General features: G+C 32.5%; 1 protein-coding gene across 1 annotated transcript; it reads left to right on the top strand.

Annotated features, from left to right (window-relative positions):
• Positions 1-741: 741 nt before the first annotated feature.
• Positions 742-22,144, top strand: LOC133182756 (photoreceptor-specific nuclear receptor-like). Its single transcript, XM_061317604.1, has 8 exons — positions 742-880; positions 18,135-18,408; positions 18,502-18,605; positions 20,350-20,550; positions 20,656-20,852; positions 21,105-21,351; positions 21,676-21,781; positions 22,012-22,144. The coding sequence occupies exons 1-8, from the start codon at positions 742-744 to the stop codon at positions 22,142-22,144; spliced, it is 1,401 nt and encodes a 466-aa protein (XP_061173588.1).
• The last annotated feature ends 49 nt before the right edge of the window (positions 22,145-22,193 follow it).

Below are 22,193 nucleotides of genomic sequence, written 5' to 3'. Positions count from 1 at the left end.
ATTCGGTATGCTTTTATGATGACCTCCAAACATATTTTATATTTTTATATAATAATAACACATGGAAAATTCTTAATTGTTTTCAAATATTGGTGATAATTTTATATTATAGGTGCTAAATTTTATATACTGTAAAATAAGTACTCATAATATTATTAACTGAATTTTAGATAATTTATTTGCAAGAAGTTTACATATTTTCTTTCTAATTAAATGTATAGAATAATCTTTATATTTTTATGACATATACGGAATCTGCAATAAGCTATTACATTTCCCATAATAGTGATACTCTATGTAATAGAGTGCTCTATAGTTCTTTGTGAGGATGCTATATATTTCCAATGTTTTTCAAAAAATGAGAGGGGAGAAAGGGATGAGAAGAAAAGTAAATGTATATATTCATAAATACATGCAATAAAGTTGTATACGTTTTAAATTTAGGGAATGTTAATATATTTCATTTAGTGCTTTTGTTAGAAATTTAATTCCCCCAGTAACAGTTCTTCTGCGGATTCGTCCGCAAATTAACTGGTATTGAATATGTAGATTAAGAAAACAAATTAAAGGTTAGAAATTAACTTTCAGCCTTCCACTTGATGTCCCTCCTTCACCATCACGTATCATGATAGGAGTTGATGACTAACTAGATATCTAACTGTGTAATTCCCAATTCTTTCATCCTTGAGTTTATTGAATCAAACCAAACTGGTGATATTTTTATTGAATTAAGAGGAGATAATGAAAGAGACATTGAATAAAAATCTGATTATGCAGAGCGGGAAAAATCTTCGCCATTTTGATTATGGTGGGATGGATGATGAAGAGGCTAAGTTAGAGATCAATGTGGAGAATTTCTCAAATTCACAGCAAAATTATTGTAAGATCAAAAATGCGTATGTTTATTCCTATTTCTTTTGTTGACCGTTCAACGACGATTTCTTATGAAACAAATAAATAGTTGCTTTCATTTGTGACGTTACACAGAAAGCATTCCATCGTGGTAATTATTATTTAGAGATATCCATATTCCGCAAGTTTGGAAAAGTAATTTTATTAAAAGTGTGTGAAAACTGAAGAACAAAACGTTAGTGTTCTTAGTGAATGAAAAGAGAAAGATATAAATATATCCTAACAAGCAATTAGTATAATAAACTAGAGCCGAGCTCGTTGCAATGCAACGAATAGGTCTTCCGTCGGAGCTCCGGACAGGACATAGCGACCTTGAGTCAAGGTCATGCAACATTTTAAGGTTATAAACAATCCTGTAAGGGGCATCAACTTTCAATGTTTCAACAGTAGAAAGACAGTAAAGGAATGTAAAATTCCCCTGTCACTGAACTTGAACTTGTCCAAATAACCTTGCATCAAGCCATGACACATTCTGCAGCTGGTTAAGAGCAAACTCCATCTGTATGTCACCGACATAAAAAAATTCACAGTCACGTATTCTTTCAGACTATTCATCCAAAACATCATATTCTAAGTGACTTCGAATTTAAGTCAAGGCCATTACACACTCTGGATGATATATTTATATCATCTTTTCAGTGAAATGCAAATGCATCCAATTTTTTCTATTACAAAATTATAGAACTTTTTGTTTGTTTGTTTGTATGTTGTTTAACGTCCCTCTCGAGAATTTTTCAATCATATGGAGATGCCACCAATTGCCGATGGAGATATGCAAATTTTGACCTACCGTATACTCGGCACTCATGGCCATTGAGCAGTGAGAGATCTTTTTCGTGCCAGCACCTACTGCCAGTATACGGTTTCATCCGAAGGATCGGTCTCTGCGTCCCACAGTGGGATTCGAACCTGTGACCTAAAGATCAACTCCTTAATCCACGACTCTAGAGCAGACACTCTTACCACTGCGCCATGTGGGCGACTAGACCTTTTGAATTTTGCACTTATTATATCAGTGACCTTGAACTTGCCTAAATGACCTATGCTAAGGTCAAAAACAACCTTTGAACAAATTATGAGCTTCCATTGATACTCAATGACAAAGATATACCTGAAAAAGAATATTGCACTTTTCTGTCAGTGACCTTGAACTTGCCAGAAAGACCTTGGATCAAGGTCAAAACACATTCTTCGATCATAAGCAATCTCTGTATCAAGTAAAAGCTTCCAGTGATTTTATATTACACAGTTATAGCATGGAAAAAAATAATATTTATCTGCCAGTGACCTTGAACTTGCCGGAAAAAACCTTTGTTCAAGGTCAGGACAAACCCATCTCAGGCAATCTGAGAAAAAGTTTCCTGTGTTCATCCCACCCTTTATAGAGGATGACTGCACTTAAGGGCATGGGAAATTTGTGACAAAATAAACTTTCAAAACAAGCATTTTTCTTTTTATTGCAAGAATGGTCAACATCCAATCTACAACATTATGTAATTATGTTAAATAAAAGTGTGTATTTACGAAGTTCGAATCTGTTTTCAAAGGCAGGGGTCATCACAATTTCTTGAATCTCCGTTCGAAAATGAGGACGTCACTTTTTTACTGACCTAATACATAGTCAGTGCATGTTTGTCTATTGTTCTACGTTTAACAGTAGTTGTATATTTGCATAAATAACAATGTGTCTAAAGGAGATTAATAGACAAACATGCGCTCATGGTTAAAAAGAGAAAAAACTGCTTCTTCTTACATTCGCTCTCTGTGTTGTAACCAAGGATTGTGACATGTTGAATATTATAATTCACCACGCGATTTCTTACTTCAGGTAACTTTGTGAATACTAAATTCCATCACGTGAATTGTAAGGTAGCATGTTTTGTGCTAACTACTCTAGGACATTGTGTTCGAATTAATTTTAAGATCCGCCTTTTCAAACCGCACGAGACATTTGGAACGTCTAGACTGTGACGTCACATGACGTCGTATGTTAGCTGTATTTCCATAAACAAATTTTGAAAAGTGCAAAAATTTTAACAAAGAATGTTTAATCTACTATCTGTATGCAATTCATTGATTAAGGTGATTTTTGGTGAATTTTTAGTTGTTGTTACCGCACGAACGAAGTTAGCAGCGTTGCTATAAACAATCTAACTCCTCAGTGGTTTAATTGTGACGCCACAATCGTGAAACACGACGTTTTGTTGCAATGCAAACATGATGGACACGTGACCTTCTTAGCCAATCAAATTCTATTTTACTAGTGATTTTTCACTTGTAAGCTAGTTTCACAGAGGTATAATAAACGTTTTTTTAGACCATACATTGAAATGAATTATCATAATTTCTATAGTCGTAATTTATTAGGTTCAACTCACTGCTTTAAAGGTTCATTGTAAATGTTTTATGCCCAATTTGGATACTGAACAGGGTGTGTTTTTGAAACACTGATGCCCCCATATGGCATCTTATGGCGAAAGTTAAAGTTTCTCAAATGTACGTCAAACTCCATGTTCAAGGTCAAAAGATAAAAGAAATGTTTTTACCCAAAGAAAGGTCTTGAACAGAGAATTTACTGTGAAATATATATGAAAGCCAAAGTAGCAACAGTTTAAAAGTTATGGCCAAGGTTAATTTCTTTAAAAGGTCAAATCTCAAGGTCAAGGGGTCATAATTGTTTGTACTTGAGGGGAGGTCTTAATTGTTACAAGGAATACACATGTGGTATAAAAAAGCCTTAGTACCTACTGTTCAAAAGTTAAAACCAAGGTTAAAGTTTTTCAAAAGTAGGACATACTCAAAGGTCAAGGTAAAATGGTCAAAATTGTTGGTATACAATGACAGGCCTTGTCACAAGAAATACACCTATGAAATATGAAAGCCCTAGTACTAGCCATTCAAAAGTTGTTGTCAAGGCTAAAGTTGTTTAAAAGTCGGTCAAACTCCAAGGTCAAGGTCAAATGGTCAAACATATTTATACCCAAGGAGGAGACTTATCACAAAGGATACAGAAGTGAAGAATAAAAGCCCTAGCACCAACTGTTCAAAAGTTTTGGCCAAGGTTATAGTTTGGTAAGATTTTGCAAAAGAGGATCAAACTCCAAGTTCAAGGTCAAGAGGTCAAATATGTTGGTACCTGAAGAAAGTCATTGTTACAAGGAATACATATTAGAAATATGAAAGCAATAGTCCCAACCAATCAAATTTTATGGGCAAAGTTGAAGTTTTTGCGGACAAACAGGCTAACATAGGCTAACAGACAAATAGACCATCGGACAGGACAAAAACTGCGTATGCCCTGGGATCTTCGTTTACAACAGCATAAAAAATGTTGGTGTCTTTGGGTTTTCGCACTGGCCTTAAATCTGAAAATCCAAAGGATTACAAGGTGCATTACTTTCACGTCATGATCTATAACGCAGAACATATTGTCTGCAAAGAGAAATATTCAATTCAGTATTTAATTAGCTATGCATAATTATCTACTAGAATGTTGTGTTCATAAGGAAATATAAAAAAATATTTGTTTTATATTTTTCATGTAGAGATATACAGAAAATGTTTTCCAATCTTAAGTTCTATCTCAATACACATTGAAATAAAAAAAAAATGTGTGTGTTGGAGGGGGGGGGGGTCATTACATTTTTGCAGCGATTTGCCTATGTATGACCGTAGAGGAACAAAGAGTGGGGAGGGGACAAGCAGCAACTAAATCAAAATTTACATATTAAAACTACAGCAAAAGACTATTTTCAGAAAAGTCTCCCCCCCCCCCCCCCCGGTACAATCCGTACAACGGACCTGTGAAAAAAAACTGATCCTACATTCAGAGTCCCAGGGCACCAGGAAAGAGTGACAAAAAGAGAATATCAGTTTATTTCAGTCTATAAGTCGAATCAAAATATCTTTTCCTCAAGAGTCTTCTTTTTTTGAGTTCATCCCAGTGATCGTGTGATTCATTTCATTTATTTTACGTTCTGTTCTGGACTTGGAAAATGAGGACATCTTTAGGTTCCTGAGCTGGCCTTGAAGCCCGCAGAACAGATTTTATGCTTTACGATAAATTCAAATGATAAATGCAAGTTATATGTAATTCGGTATTAATTTTGTGTTGATTTTTTTATGTTGATTTCATCAAGAAATATGAAAAATCAATTTTTGAACTATACATAGTGAGGCATTTTTTGTGTGGAACGATTATTTGGGGTTTTTCACGATTTTTTCATATGGTACAGATGATGAATAAGTGCAAAAAATATAATTTGTGAAAAAATGTACAAGCCCCGAGGTTGAATATCTGGGGGTTGGGGAGGGGGGGGTCTAGTCCACAAGTACCTGTGGTCAAACCCGTGGAAAGCAATTTCAATTTTTTGAGGGGGGAGGGATCAAACAGAAATTTCCACAGGTACTTGAACTCGATTTTTTCCTATAGTGCACCTGATGAATAAGTGTAATAAATATAGTTTGTGGAAAAAAATGTCCCAACAAACATCGGGGATGAATTGGGGTGGGGGGGGGGGTGGGGTCCTGTCCACAAGTACCTGTGGAAATTTCTTGATACATAAACAAAATTAAAAAGCATGTATAAGACATCAATTGAAGGGGAGAGCGCACGACCGTAATTAAAAGCTATATAGACTTGGAAGGAATGAACTGTCATTTGTTAAGAACTATTACCTAAACTCTTCACTTCCACATTTTCAATTACAGATTCTTGTTTTAAAAAAGCTATTTTTGTACATTTATATGTATCTATTAGATGCATAAATTATGTTATTAATCATTTTATCTTAAAGGAAAAGTAAAAATCTCAATCAAACTTGTTCCGCATATTATGCTCTCTAATTCATTACTTAACAGATGCTTAATATACATGTAAGAAGGGAAGACTGCAGGTGTGATAAATTCACAGCATGCAGCTCCAGTCTTAATTCCAACTTTGTTCCAAAATATTATTATTCAACGCGAAAAATTAGAATTAGCCGAAAGAATATTTTGAATCACTTCGGAAATGCTGCCGTAGCACCAGACGGAGTTTACAATATCGAGTGATTTTGATTGACAGGCGTAGCGCCGTTGTGCATGGATTTCGTGTACGTTATATGTACAGATTGTGTTTGAAAATAATAAACAAACAGATCTAAAGAAAAGATACTGTATAATGTACATATATTTGTTAAGAACCAGTTAATTCATGAAACGAATTTAGTCGTATTATGTGGGCCCATGTTAGATTTGACAGGTTGATTTACTAGTAGAAATTAATATTTTAATTCATCAACTTCCTTCCGTTTCGAAGAAAATGCCCGTGTAAAAACGTTGCATGATATTTCTCATCGATGTCGTGGCGTTGTTGGTGGATGAAACATGGCATGTTAGGTATCGATAGAACGGCAATTTTATAAGCTTCTGTGAGTATTATTTGTTTTTGCTAACACCTCAAAAATATACTAGTTACATGTAAGGCCGCATTTGTAGCCCCCTACAGTTTGGAGTATTTCGAACCACGTGTGTACATGCCCACAGCCAAATAAATTGCACGCGCTACATACATGTTATATGTCAGATATTTTCTAAATGTTGTTTCTTAAATGCAAGGGGTATGAAAGTAATGATTTGACAAAGCAAGAGCTAATAAGACTATCCCGGGTCCCGGTATACAATTGATCAGTATTGATCACTGTTGATGTGTACGAGTACGTGCAAGTTATGCAGTGATATATATGTCATTCTTGATAATCATGATATCTAAATATGAGTTGATTTAATTCCTTTTCACAATTTTTTTTATCATCATTATATCATTTTTGGTAGCCTACTCGTAGAATTATGACAGTTCAATGTTAATTGTTTTGCATTAAAAAAAATCACATGTGTGAAAAAAAAATACATAATTATCAGGATTATATTTTAATTACATGACAACAATTTACAATCAGGTAATTTCTGAAAGTATTATTTTGTTGGTATTTGCTTTTCTGCATGATCCGCCTCTGAGAACGCTGTTTTATAGTGTGCCTACAGAGGGGTGGGTGGGTGGGTGGTGGCTTTAATAACTTAATAAATAAACAAGAACAATCAACAAGAAAATAATTCTTTTTATTTTTGATACTTTTGGTAAACAATACCAACTAATTCGTTGTTATCTGACCGTTTTTAGCTATTTACCTGGTGATTCGAAATAGCCTGAAGTGACCTGCAATACACTCAAAAGGTGATGTAAATTTAACCCCTGTCAAGGCCGCTGTATCGTAGATAGACTCGCCGTGTAATGTAGATCTGATTTTTCATAGAATTGGCTTTCCTTTAATACCAACCATTTATAAACTTGTTAATAAAATCAATAAATAATCAATAAAATCAATAAAAAGTGATTCGGAATACCCTAAATGTATCCGTTATAAAAACAACTCATTATCAACTCAGCAGACCGATTATTTACTTAAGGAATAACTGTCTAATTTTTTGGATTCATGATGTGATCAATCGAGTGGCTTGCGTGATAATTTGCATAATCGCCGAAGGCGTTTATGCATAAAATTATCACGCAAGCCAATCGATTGATCATCGTCATGAATCCAAAAAATCTGACAGTTATTCCTTATATTTACATGCTCCTGATTCTGCAAATTCCCGTGCTAATAGCCCCGCGTCTGTCTCTATTTGTCCCGCCCCACACGTGATCTTTTTTAACCGCGCCTATCGATGAACCAGTAGATTTATGTAGAAATAAAGTATTTTTACAATTTGTAATTTTATCTCGGACAAAGACATTGGAAATGTAAATATTTCAAAATAAGCTATAAATCAATAAAATCGATTTCAGATTTAGCGATATTTTGTTGCAAAGATAATGTAAAACAGAGACGGGGAATTCTGTATTTCTCTGTATTTTAAACTCTCGATATGCGATATTTGGGGCGCTTTGCATATACATGTACACTTGTACATTCAAATTCATGAAGAGCATGTTCTGTATTTGCATGCATGTATGTATGTATCCGTAAAACTTTCCGATTTTCCCGAGAATTCATCCTCACAATGTCAATTAAGGTTCCGAAATCACAATACCTTGACATTGTGAGGATGCCGAGAATTGAAAAAGTCACCTCCACTTACAATTATCATGCATGTGTACATGCAGTTTAAAACATGAGACAGAAAAATAAATTGTTGCAAACTTAATGGTTAAGTCGGCAATGAAAACGCAAAAAAATTGAAATGAATAAATGCACGGGCGATTAGGATTGATAAAAATAAGCGTGAGATAGTGTGAAATAAAATAATATGTAAGATTCGAAATGATTTCAATGTATTGTTGTGTCGAGTGTCGACAGTGAACAGGCCGGTGAAAGCGATTCAAATTCGAAATGATTTTATGCACCTGTGTTTGGAATTAAGATTAAATCAAAGATGGGATTAAGTTATCTTAAAGATTCGATATTAAATTAAAAAAACCTTATGTTTCATTAATCTTTGTTTCTACACAATGGATTTTAAACGCGATCACAGATGTTTGTTTTGTTTACATGGTTTATGACCGCAGGTGGCTGGTACACTGGTGACCTCGGCAACGTGGGATCACGGGTTGTGTTACATAACTGTATGCATCGAAGTGAACATGGAGAACCTAAAATGCGTACAGTTAATGATCATTAATTATTCAATGCTTAAAGTTTAATATTACTTATATAGTTATATAGATACATTTAATTCCTTCCTTTATTTGAAGACGTTGTTCCCTTTAAAACTAAATTAAAAAAGAAAAGAAAGTTGTAAAATATAATTTATGAGTACACAGAACACGTTTAAAACCTTATTTAGAAGAAAATTAGCATTAAATACAGTAGGGTATATTATTTATAGCAAGTTTGTTTAAGTTATACACATGAAGAGTTCTGATTTACTTGCCGAATGAAAACGCTTACCTGTTTGCGGGACCTGCTTTTTACCTTCATATTACGACATATTACGCAATACTCGAACAAAACAACATTTTTATGAGATCAATAAGGTGTTAAAGAGCAACTTTAATTCCGAAAGCCATATCGAAATATTTACCGTTTTTGAGTTATAAAGCAAAAAATTTCAAGGGCTCTAGATCCCTAATTTTAGGGGCCAGCCCCTTTTAAATGATATCAAATGAAAGCTCTTGCAATTATGCACAACTTTTATTCTACATGTTTTAACAAAATATTTTTAGTTTTAAAGATATAAAGGAAAATATGTCAAAATTTTTGCTCTTTTCCGCGTTCCAACTTTTGACCCCTCTTTAGCGCCATTTTTAATGCAAAAATCAAAAAACAAAAACCGATGTGCACAACTTCAATGCTTCTTCTTTTCAAATTCAAAGGGTTTTGTGCTCCAATTATTACAGTCTCAGAGCCTTTGTCTGGAAATCGAAGGCCTAAAAATTTCAATCAAAGGGGAATAACTCGTGAACAGAAGGTAATTTCCGAATTGTATAACCGTATTCTGAGAGTGTTTTGTAAAGTCTGAAAGCTCTGAAAATTTGAACAAAATCCGTTCAGAACTGAGGAAGATATGAAGCTTCAAAGTTGGCGTCTAGGAAAAAAAAAAAAAGAATAATAAGAATAATCTTAACCATCAGAATCAGTAGAAGGTCTCCCGCTGGAGCGGAAGACCTTAACTATGAATTACAATTCTTTAATACTTCGATACTTTACTTTGAATTTGAAATTAAACTTTGAATTAACTTTGATTTACTTTGAAACTTTACTCTATATTTTTTTTTGGGGGGGGGGCATTTCCAAGTTTTTTTTTTGGGGGGGGATATTATTTGAATAAACAAGTAATTTTTTTCTTTCTGTATATAAAAAAAAACTCATTTGAGAGATTGATAGATACAACGGTATTATTATTTAAATTTTATAGTAAAGTACTTTGATCTTCTACAGTAAAAACTTTGATATACTATAGTAAGCTTTAGTTGATTAGAGTAAACTATAGTTGAAAATGGCATTTTGTTAGGACATTTTGACCTTATGAGACTTAGTTGAACCAACTAAGAGTAACTAACATTATTAAAAGTAAACTGTTCATGAAAAACGAAATTCATATCATCTTGCCGGTGGAGGTAATTAACTTTCTGATATTCTTGAGAAGAATATGGTCGGTACAGATTGGTAAATTTTAAATTAAGGATTCATCTTTTTCTTTTAGCTTATTCACATGTCTAGTAAACAACATTAAATTATCTTTTAAAGCTTTAATCCGTGTTTTAAATTTCCTTTACGATAGCAGACTTCAACACCTGTACCAAACGTTTGTTTGATTTCTCCACCTGTGCTCCATTTTTATTTTTCTGCTGTAATGGTGATCTATTGAATTCTCTTTGGTCTGGAAACCCGATATCTGTTTCTTCTACGTGCTGAACTTTAGTCTTGGTCATCTTTTACTTCATCTGTAACCCCCAGAGTTTATCTAGTAAAATCAGACCAGTACATGGTTATTCTGCAGATAATGAGTTCCTCTTTCATAGAATAGAGACGTGTCGAGGCATTAAAACAGTTCACAATTTAATTACCATTTCTTCAAACAAAAATTATAGACACCAAATGTTGCGCCTCAGAAGTGATACAAAACACACTTATGGTGTGTTCAGAGGTCACCTACTTGATCACCTCTGTATAACATTTATATTACTATATTTAAAAGAAATGCTTACTTCCAATGTTATCTCCTTCATTGCATGCCACTTTTATGTTGTGGTTCCTGAAGAAAATTTTTGCAATTTGACTTTTTTAAAAACATATAAGAAACATGTTACTGTCTGCACTCATTTACTTCATCAACAAGATAATAAATAACTTATTACATACTAAATTTCAAATTATATTTTTCCTATCTTAAAATATTTAGTTAGTGAACTTTTTTTTCTAAATACTTTTAAAAACAAAGAACAAAATAATGGACACTAAATAACTATGACATTTTTAAAAAAAAATAAAATCAAGTGTACTTAAACTATATTTATAAATATATAATCATAACGTACTTTTAATGTGATATTTTATAAGTTTTTTTTTATAGTAACATGTTTATACATTAATTTTACACTCATCATATAAACAAGCATAATATAAAACACCCTTAATTACATGTTAAATAATAAATAATGCCTAATAATCTTAATTTTTTACAAATAGATCATCTGGAGAAATACATTTTTGAGGATTTTTATTAAGTTAATGAAAATAAATGGTACTCGGAATGCACAGAGTTACAAGGTGCTGTATATGTTTGTATCTGCTAATCTGAGAGTGTACATTGCAAAGCTATTTAATTATTTTTAAAGTGAGATGGTCTCTAATTTAATTTTTCATATTTTTTTTTTAATTTTTGACTTGTGTCGAAAGTTACAAAAACAAATTCGTGAAAAAGAATTCTTTCAAGAGAAAATTACATGTACGAGGGTTGATCCAAAAATAATGTTACAACTTCTATAAAAATCTTCATTGTATAGACTACTACATGTATGTATATCACGAATAAAATTATTCTCAAATAAATAAAAATCTTTAATAATCAAATGTTATCAACAAAATTTGACATACTAATACCCTTATCTGTGTTGACTTTTGCCTGAATATTTCATTCGATAATATAAAAAAACTATTTAAAATATTAAAATAAACACAACATTAGATTTTGTCTATGGCCGCACGGCAAGAATGTTACTGACGTCGTTATTTATATGACGTTGCTTTTCGGCACTTATTTTCAGTTCATTCGCATATATCTTTTTAACCTCTCACGTGCTTCTATAGATTAATAATCTTTTCTGCTATATTGCTATTAAACCGTCTTTTTTTGAGTTGTAGTATTAGATTTATTTGAACTTTGTTTATTCTAAATTCACTCCTTTTTGCGTAAATCTTAGGTATAACCAGATTCAAAATGAATGTCGACGTGAAACGTCATAACGAAGTCGATACATTTTGTCGTGCGGCGATAGACGAGACCCATGTAGCGTTGTATTTATTTTAAATATTTTTTGAAAGTACAGTGAAACTTGTCTAATCCTGATGTTGTATATATCGAAATCTTGCCTATAAGGATGTTTACATTTAGTCCCTTTTAGAACTTTCAATTGTTTGAAATGTTGTCTAATCAGGAATGTTATCTAATCCAGCCAATTTCGGTGTTCGAATTAAACAAGTTTTACTGTATTGCATATATCCGAATGAAATTTTATGGCAAAGTCAAAATAGACACAGGTATTAGTATAAAAAGTTTTGATGAAAACTTTCGATTATCAAAGATTTTATAGCAGTTGTCACATTACTTTTGAATCAACCCTCGTATTTGCACAAGTGTTCAGTTAATAAAAATATTATGAATATTTATTATTAAGAGATCTTGAATATCGAGATATTTTTGAGAGAGGACTCTTGTTTTCAGAAATACCACATTGGAACACTGTTTTTAAAATATTCAAAACAAAAAATTCATAACTGAATAGGCAAAATTTTAGTAGCAATCTCCTCTTATGTGGCATGATTTTTTCCAGAACTATTTTTCTGCAAAAGATATTTTGTATATATTCATGTATTGTTCTGCTTCCTTGTATGGTTAGAGCTATCGATATAGCCAAACTGCATTCTTTTTTATCCCTCTGTTGAGTTGTGGGGGTTCAGAATCACCATAAGTTTGTAAAGGAAAGATACTTTTGTTATGCCAACTATAGTTTTTCTAATGTTACGGACTATGTCGCTTTAATATCATGGCAATCCTTGAAAATATCTTGTTTTTAAAACTGGTTTCAATATGTAAATATTCGGAATTTCCTCATTGTGTAAGTACGAGGGTTGTCCCAGAAAAACGCCAACATTTTCAGTATCTTTTGTTTCACTAATACTATGAAGTTAAAAATTGGCATAACCATAATCAACATTTTTTGAATAATGCATAAAAATTTCAATAAAATATCTCTAAAAATAACATTTTTCTCTCAGGTAAACGAATCTTACAAAATAGCTGTCGTATTTGGTAGGATTTATTTATATAAATAAAAATTACTTATATTATTAATATTATTGCATGTCATTGTATATACATAATATAATATAATAGATATGTTATTTTAAGAATGACTCTAATTCTTGGCCAAATTATTCGAGTATAACCTGGTTTGGGTCAGTTTACGCTTTTATAAAACAGCGTAAACTGTCCCAAACCAGGTTATACTCGAATAATTTGGTCAAGAATTAGAGTCATTCCTTATAATTTAACTTTAAAATCATTAATCATTAGGTTTGAGTTTTAATGTAGAAAAGAACATACATGTAACTATATCTATTTCTTTACGTTTTTAGCTTCGGTACTCTCCGTGAATTTTCGTATCTTAAGAATACTGGTTTTTCATGCGCGAGCGCTTTAAAAGCGCTCACTATAAATACATTTACCGGTAAATGTTCGATTAATGCGACGTTCATTACAAAGAATCGCAGGTCGTTTTGTTTCTTTGGCTTTCCCTGCCCGCCCAGCCCTTGCATTGTTTATTTTGTAAAAATTATATAATTGATTTGTGTTTGTTTGTTTGTTTGTTTTATTTGAACCAGAGACATTACATCTCATAGGTATACAAAGTATGTACATAAATATTTATACATAAGCTTTGCACAGGATAAGTGTAGTATATGCTATACAATATACATTACATGTGGCAATTACATAAACAATAGCATTTAATGTATTATCACTTCTTATTGTACACTATTTAAAACATCATTTCTTAATTGATAAGAAAAATACAGAAATTTACCTAGGTTACATAGTTCTTTAGTATTTGTGGAACTCAGTAACTGTACTAATTTAAAAACTGATGGTTTTTTAAAATAATAACTCTTGATATATTTAATTCTTAGTTCTTCATATCGAGGACATTTTAATACAAAGTGAAATTCGTCCTCTATCTCATCTGATATACATATTTCACATTTTCTATCTTTTCTTTCTATGTTACAATACCTTCCCCTCTCTATCTTTAAATCATGCGCTGATAGTCTTAAACGACTAATAGGTATTCTATACTTTGAATGTAATGGTTTTCTTAAATACGTCTGTAGTACAACATTATCCACTACATGTTGATATAAAAAATATTTAGGAGAATTACAAATTCTTGCCATAATATCTTGTTTATAACCGTCATACATTCTTTGAAATACGATGTTCAAAGAATTATTATCAATACAATTGCTATTATACATGTCAGTTAAACCAAGCCTTTGAAATTCCTTCTTAATGTTTACAATCCATTCATCATTATTTTCCACCATATCTTGATAACATGATTGTAAAATACAATTATCACTGTTTTTTAATTTCACCCAATATTTCAAAATTTTCTTTTTCCTTTCTAGTATAAGTGGAAATCTACCTAATTCACAATAAACTGCATCATTACTGGTGCTTTGTCTGACTTTTAAAACTCTTTTACAATAAGTTAAATGAACATTTTCTATATCTTGACCCTTGTGAAATCCCCATACTTCAGCTCCATAACTCATTACACTGTTAATATAGGTATCGAATACTGCTAATTGTGTTTCTACGTTAAAATGCAAATCCCTGGTTTTACTATTTACACCATACATAGCTTTTTTACCCTGACATGAAAAATGTTTCTGTGTTTCAGCAAATTTGCCATTATAATTGAACAACATTCCTAGATAATTAAATTGATTTACAACTTCAACAATGCAACCGTTGTATATCCAACGTTCATTTTCAAGGATTTTACGACTATTGCGAAAAATTAATATTTTTGTTTTTTCAACATTTACAGTTAAATTCCACTCCGTGGTGTATGTATACAATGCATCCAACATTCTTTGTAAACCATCAGCAGAGTCAGATATTAAAACAGTATCATCTGCATACATCAGTAAAAATATATTTATCATCTGCAGTTCAATTGATGGACAATTATTTGTAATAAAGTGACGTTCAAAGTCATTCAAATACATAGAAAATAACAATGGTGATAAAATTTCTCCTTGTAACACACCAGACGTAATTTTAAAATACTCTGTAAGTAAGCCATTATATTTTACACATGCCTTGATATTATCATATAAAGACTTAATAATACAAAGTAATTTCCCTTGAATACCCTGAGAACTAATTTTAAGCCACAAGTTAAGTCTATTGATATAATCGAAGGCTTTTTGATAATCCACAAAACAACAATAAAGTTTCCTTTTGTTCCTTAAAAATTTGTTAACTAGCGTCTGTAGTACAAATATTGCATCAATGGTACTTGCACCTGGCTTGAATCCAAATTGTGCATCTGTAATTATGTTATATTCTTTGTCCCAATGCATTAGTCTATTATTCAATATGCTTGTAAATAATTTGGCCATGCAACTAACAAGTGTGATTCCTCTATAATTATTAGGATTATTTGTATCCCCTTTCTTAAATACTGGCACTATACACCCAGTAGACCAGCTCTCTGGATAATGGCCTGATGTAAATATTTTGTTAAATAACATGCATAAAATAGGCATGAGTATTTGTTTACAATGTATAAAGAATTCGTTAATCATGCAATCTTCTGCGTTACTTTTATCATGCTTTAATTTATCAATAGCATATTCGATTTCCTGTTCCGTGATTTCCTGATCTAATTCACAGTATACTGATGGTTGTGTCTCTATGTGATTAAATTCATTATTCCTACTGCTTTCTGTATTACCTTCAAGCAAGTTTTTGAAATGTTCTAAGAAATTATTAGCAGATAAATCTGAACTTGTTTGCCCTTTCTTACGTTCAAACAATTTGTAAAATTTCTTAGAATTGTACTTCCGGATATACTCGATTTTATTACCTTGATGTCTCTCATAACTGTGTTTACATTTTTTCATAATTTTTTTGTATGCCGATTTTTTATTAAGTAATAGCAATCTATTATCAGTAGATTTCTGTTTATTAAAATGGTTTAGAGCTGTTTTATATTCTAAGTACTTTGACTTACACTCTTCATTAAACCATGGTTTATCTTCGGTTTGTAATGAATTAATATTTCTATTCACAGAAATAGAGCTATTACTCTGTATAGTTTTACAGTATGGTAGTATTAAATCACATAAAGTTTTACTAAAATTTTCTACACATTGATTTACTTCTTCTGTGCTATCAAACGAATGAAACAGACAATTAGAAAGCAAGTCATAGTTATTACTGAGAGTAGTATTTATCTGTGTTACATTTTCTTCTACCCATTTTACTGATTTAAAGACCGTTCTACCTGACTGCTCTTGATCACAAACAACATCACTTTCTTTGTATGACCCATTTAGAGAAAAAATAATTGGTGCGTGGTCTGAAAAAACAGTAAAATCTCCTAAAGTAAAATCTACAATATTACTAGCGTTTTCACTATTTGTTACTAGGTAATCAATGGTACTCATACCATTTGCACCATAAAAAGTTATACCCCCATGTAGATCATTTTTATGTCTTCCATTAATAATTCGCATGCCAGTGGTTTTACACAAGTCTGTCAGTTTTCTACCAAAATTATTCACAAAACCATCAATATTATTTCTTGTAGACTCGTTTGTATCTAGATCGTAATCAGTAAAAACTTGCATAGTATCTGATACCGATTTATTTATCATATCGTTCCTTATAAAATCATCTAAATTACCACATCTAGCATTTAAGTCCCCAGTTAAATAAACCTTTCCCTTGCCAGAAAATCTGCAAATTGTTTCTTCTAAATACTGAAAAATATCTACATCTTCCTTTTTATAGAAGGTACTTTTTTCTGGTGGTATGTAGCAAGAAGCTAGATAAATAGGCTTTTCATTTACATTTGACCTCTTTATAATTTCTAGCCAGATAACAGTATTGCAAAAACATTCTACGATATTAACATTAATTGTGTTATTTTGAATAAAAAGCTATTTGTAACGAACGCAACAATCCTACAATATATTTTTTTCTTTGTTTTTTAAATAAATTAGTCAAGAAAATATTTATTTTCGTCGGAGTGAAACGAGGGAGAAAATAAATAGTGGTGTACTTTTTTAGGATGATTACACAACTGTACCCAATTAGAGATTTTATCAATATTTGTTTTATGAAGAAAGGAACAGGACTATAGAACGGATTGCTAACATTGATTTGTAGATTAGCAAGTTTTAAAAATTTTGTTATGTTTGATAAAGAATGAAACCCAGGGCTATATATTTTTATGACAATTTTTTGTTTGGGAAAAAAGTTTTTTTTCCTTGTTAAAATGCATTTTAATTAAATTGTTTTGTGTGCATCTTGTATAAAGACTCTGTTAACGCCTTTAAAAATATTCTTCTCTGCAGAAATTCTCTCTCAAAATGTTTTTCATATAGTAAAAGGTTATTCAATTTGTATGAGACAAGTAATTGCAACAGAAAATACTTTTGTTAAATGTATTTTTTTTTCTCGTGTAAACGTTTTATTGAACAATATAATGTTCTTTTAAGTTATCGATTTACGTTTCCTTTTGTCCACCTGTGGATACTGTCGTGTACTCAATAAATAAAGAAATTCATATAATGACTACACGACAATTATGGAGTACTCATTTTATATGAATTTCTTATCATTCATTATTTAGTGAACGCCATGACCATAGTTAGACATATCTATAAATCCTGCTTAAAAATTGCTCTAGGAGTTTTCTACGCTTTATTTCGGATTATTTAATGATCTTTTCTTCAACTTGCCAAATACAAGTATATCTTATTTGATGTTCAACTGTTAAAATTCATCATGCCTGGCAAAATTGATTACGATGGAAAAATTGGACGTCCTAAAGGACGTGTACTCAAATCTTATTGGGGGGGGGGGGGTCTTTCTTGTGCGTTTCTTAAGTTAGATTGATCAAGATTGAACAATATTGAACAATATTTGAGTATATCAAACTATAAAGGTTATTAATAAAGGTTATTATTCATTTTTTTGTCTTACACGAACATGTTCTTTAAACACTCCCCCCTTATTAACCCCCCCCCCCCTTATGTTTGAGGCTGAACTCTATATTTTACTGGATATAATATATACCATGATATTGATGTACCCATCAAAGACAATTTAAAAATTACTATAAAAATAGAAATATCTTAAATGTTTTACTTTAAAATAGACCAAATCAATCACAGACCCTAACTAATCGTAATTATTTAATGTATAATGATACTTTTATTTAGATTTACATCATTCTCAAGCATCGGACATATCTTCATCATCGACTCTTTCGTCCCCCGGTCCCTCCATTCCTTCGATACCTATATCCACTTCCTCTCCTGTTCTAATACATCCACACCCCATCACTCCACAGTGTGGACCCATGAAGAGGGGATCCCCGGGGCTGACGTGTGTGGTATGCGGGGACACCTCCAGTGGAAAGCATTATGGGATTTTGGCCTGTAATGGATGTAGTGGATTCTTTAAGAGAAGTGTTCGAAGAAAACTGATCTATAGGTGAGTTTAAAAAAATCTATTTACTAATTGTTTTACACTATTATAAACTATCAAGACTCTGAATATCTTCACAATGTTATGTTTTGATTGCAGATGTCAGGCGGGCACGGGTATGTGTTTGGTCGATAAGGCTCATAGAAATCAATGCCAGGCCTGCCGTCTGAAGAAGTGTCTGCATATGGGAATGAACAAAGATGGTAATTTGGTTTTGAATAGTATCTACTAGCAGACAGAAAAATATTACCAATTACAACTGAAATGTAGTTTCCAAATTATTAATATTCCACCGACAATAAAACAGTACAGCAACATTATTCGGTAGTCCGAAATATCTAATATTTTCCAGGCTTTTTTCGCGATTTTGACGTGCCAGGAAAACGTCAGAACCGCGGCGCCATTATGAAAAGTGGAAATTTCGCCGCCCCCAACTGAACTCGATTTTCGACACTTGCAAATCGAATTAAATATGTAACTCATATCTTATCAACAGTACAATGCTTCTAATACTTACCAATATCGCTTTTATTGTTCCTTCGGGCTTTATGGGATTTGATCACATGACCAACCCGTATATACGAGGGGTGATATAAAAGTTCGCGAACTATCTCTATATTTACAAAACCAAAGTTCAGATCCAAAATGAAATTTGGCACACATATAGTCATAAACATGGTCTAAAAATAGTAGATGTTACGTTATGTTTGATCTATGTTTGTGAAATGTGAAAATGACGTCAATATGTAGATGACTTGCGACAAAAAATGGTTGACTCAGTCGTACTCGAGCAACGAACGGCTTGAAAGTTTAACGTATATCTTGAAAATTCCTTGGCAGTAGCATATAATGATTTGTACAAGGTTTATGAAGACAAAAGACTTGCCAGAACTTTAATATAATTAATTGGATTGATTGTTTAAGTGAAGGCATGGAGATGCTTAAAAATGATACTTGTTCTGGTGCCCAGTGAAAGTAAGCTGGGGAAGAGATCTGTCTTTAGTTGAGCAATTTGTTATGAAAGATCGCCAAGTTACAGTTAAAAAAATAGTTGAATATCTCAACAATAATATTAAATCCCTTAAATATCGTTTACTTTAGACTTTAAAGGTATGAGATATGATAAAAAAAAAAAGGCGCCCATACTTTATCCACAATGGAAAAGCGACGCACACAAGACAAAAGAGTCGGGTTGTGATGGTCACCATACTCATTCTGGAAAAAGATATCTTTATCCACCCATCCTATTGTCGAGATTTGGCCATTTGTGACAAACGGAGTATTCTTGTTATAAAAAATAACTTGCTTGGTAAGAAATATAAGAACGCTACGGGGCATGTCACGTGACCGCCTGGATCACTTGAGAAGGGTGGCAGATGTGCATTAAAATTAGAGAGGACTATTTTAAAAAATAATAAACACTAAAACATAATTTTATTTCTTTTATGAAAGTAATTCAATTAGTTCGCGAACTTTTTTATCACCCTCGTACATCCCGATAAAAGTTTAAAAATGATACCTTATTTCTTAATTAAGCGATATTGGTGAGAACTAGAATCATTGTGCTATTGATAAGTTTTGAATTTGACATTTAATTCGATTTGCAAGTGTCGAAAATCGAGTTCAGTTGGGAGCAGCGAAATTTCCTTTTTCATAATGGCGCCGGTTCTGACGTTTTCCTGGCACGTAAAATATCAAAATCGTGAAAACTCCTGGAAAACGTCAGACATTTCGGACTACATTATTTGGATGCGTATTTTACAGACTTTAGCCGAGCAATTTTTAATCAACGTAAACACTTGGACACTTTCGAACATTTTAACAAAAAGGGAGGAAATCACTAGTGGTCTTCGAGTTTAAGATTTAAAAAAAATTAACAATCATGAGTTTTGGGATTGTAGAGGCTATACATAAAACTTTTTCCTTTCATATTTATTGGTCTGTTAGCTGTGCAGAATGAACGCCAGCCGAGAAATACAGCACAAGTTCGCCACGACCAGATACCTGCTGAGCTGGATAATCCGTTCATTCAATCTCACGTGACCATCTCAGCCACTCACCCGGCTTTTAGTCCCCCAGCTAATAGTCGGGTATTCCCGGGAATGTCGCATCCTGAAGCTCACTCAAAACTGGAGCAAGTAGAATCTAGTAAGCTTAAGCAATTCAACATGCTAATCCAAGATAATTTGCATCTGTAAATATTTGTTGGCATTAAAGAACATCCTTCAGTATTTTATCTAATCTTTATTGAAGGTCGAGATGAAAACATAGATGTCACAAACATTGAAACCGAGCAGAATATCGTTCCTCATCCACATGCATACTCAGAACCTCTAATTTACTCGACAGGCCAAGAAACGATATACGAGTGCTCAGCCCGATTGTTATTTGTTGCCATTCGGTGGGCAAAAAATCTTCCATCATTTGCAAATTTACCTTTCAGAGATCAGGTATTTGGATTCTGAAATTTAAAAGATAAACTAATTCCATTGTTAATAAGCATTTTCACAGATTATAAAAAGATCATTTCATGACCATTTCAAAGACTGCAAGGTTTCTTGTCTAGTAGTAGACACGGCTAATGTTAGAACTATATTTGAAGGATATACAAAATGCATTTACAAAACAGTTGAAGAAAAATATAAAGATAATTTTAAGCTAATATCTTGTAATTATTTCAAATACTAATAATGTTTTATAAGGTAATTCTTCTGGAAGAAGCTTGGAGTGAATTGTTCTTGCTATGCGCCATTCAGTGGTCGATGCCGATGGAGACGTCACCGCTCCTTATGACGCATGACACCGTGCAGCCGCAAATGACAAACCTTAAAACAGGAAACCAGTATCCGGACGTTCGTTTACTCCAAGAAATATTCCGAAAATTTAAAAACACGCAAGTGGATCCTGCTGAATTTGCTTGCTTGAAAGCAATCGCTCTATTTAAGCCAGGTATAAAAGCTTTCATCGTCGCAAGCCACGGATTTTGTGTCCATTCCATTTCCACAAACCCGGTTTGTGGAAATAGAATAGACTCAAAACCCAAACCGCTTTACAACAATGGAGTAATGAAAATATAAACCTGTCTCCTACGCATCTAGTAGGGGTGGTCTGGACATAGATAATAATTGATCCTCTCCGATATGGAAAGAAAATATGCTAACTAATGCTTTCTCTAAAAACTCTTTTTTAAAAAAAAAATATTCAATGTATGCGGTGTAGATAATTTTAACAAGACACACACAAAAATAATAATGTCTTCTTTCCTTGAAATAGAGACTCGTGGATTAAAAGATCCCATTCAGGTAGAAAACTTCCAAGACCAAGCCCAGTTAATGCTGTCACAGCACGTGCGATCTAACTACCCAACACAGCATGTCAGGTACATGTATATCAGTTTTACTGAATATTCAGTATTTAAAAAAAAATCAAATTACATAATTATACATATTTTGAGGATTGTTTATTTCTAAAATTAATTAAGTAGAGACAAAATCAAGTATGGGATCAAAATCAAGTTTGAGATATTGTCTTTATGACAAATGATATTTTCGATTTGTAAAGTAATAAAGAACACATGAAAAGAATACGGAGCGATTTTTTTTTTTTTAGGTTTGGACGCCTACTTCTGATGATTCCGTCTCTAAGATTCGTACCGTCAGACAGGGTGGAGAAAATATTCTTTGGCAGGACGATTGGAAGCGTGCCCATGGAAAAACTCTTGTGTGATATGTTCAAGGGCTGAATTTGATGATCATGAATGAAAAAAAAAACGTGAAATGAATTAAATAATT

The sequence above is a fragment of the Saccostrea echinata genome, unplaced genomic scaffold, assembly GCF_033153115.1.
Source record: "Saccostrea echinata isolate AGI-Se365-2 ecotype Australia unplaced genomic scaffold, CSIRO_AGI_Sech_v1 ptg000009l, whole genome shotgun sequence".
In the NCBI taxonomy this organism is placed as follows: Eukaryota; Metazoa; Mollusca; class Bivalvia; order Ostreida; family Ostreidae; genus Saccostrea; species Saccostrea echinata.
This window is presented reverse-complemented; position numbering and strand designations above follow the sequence as displayed.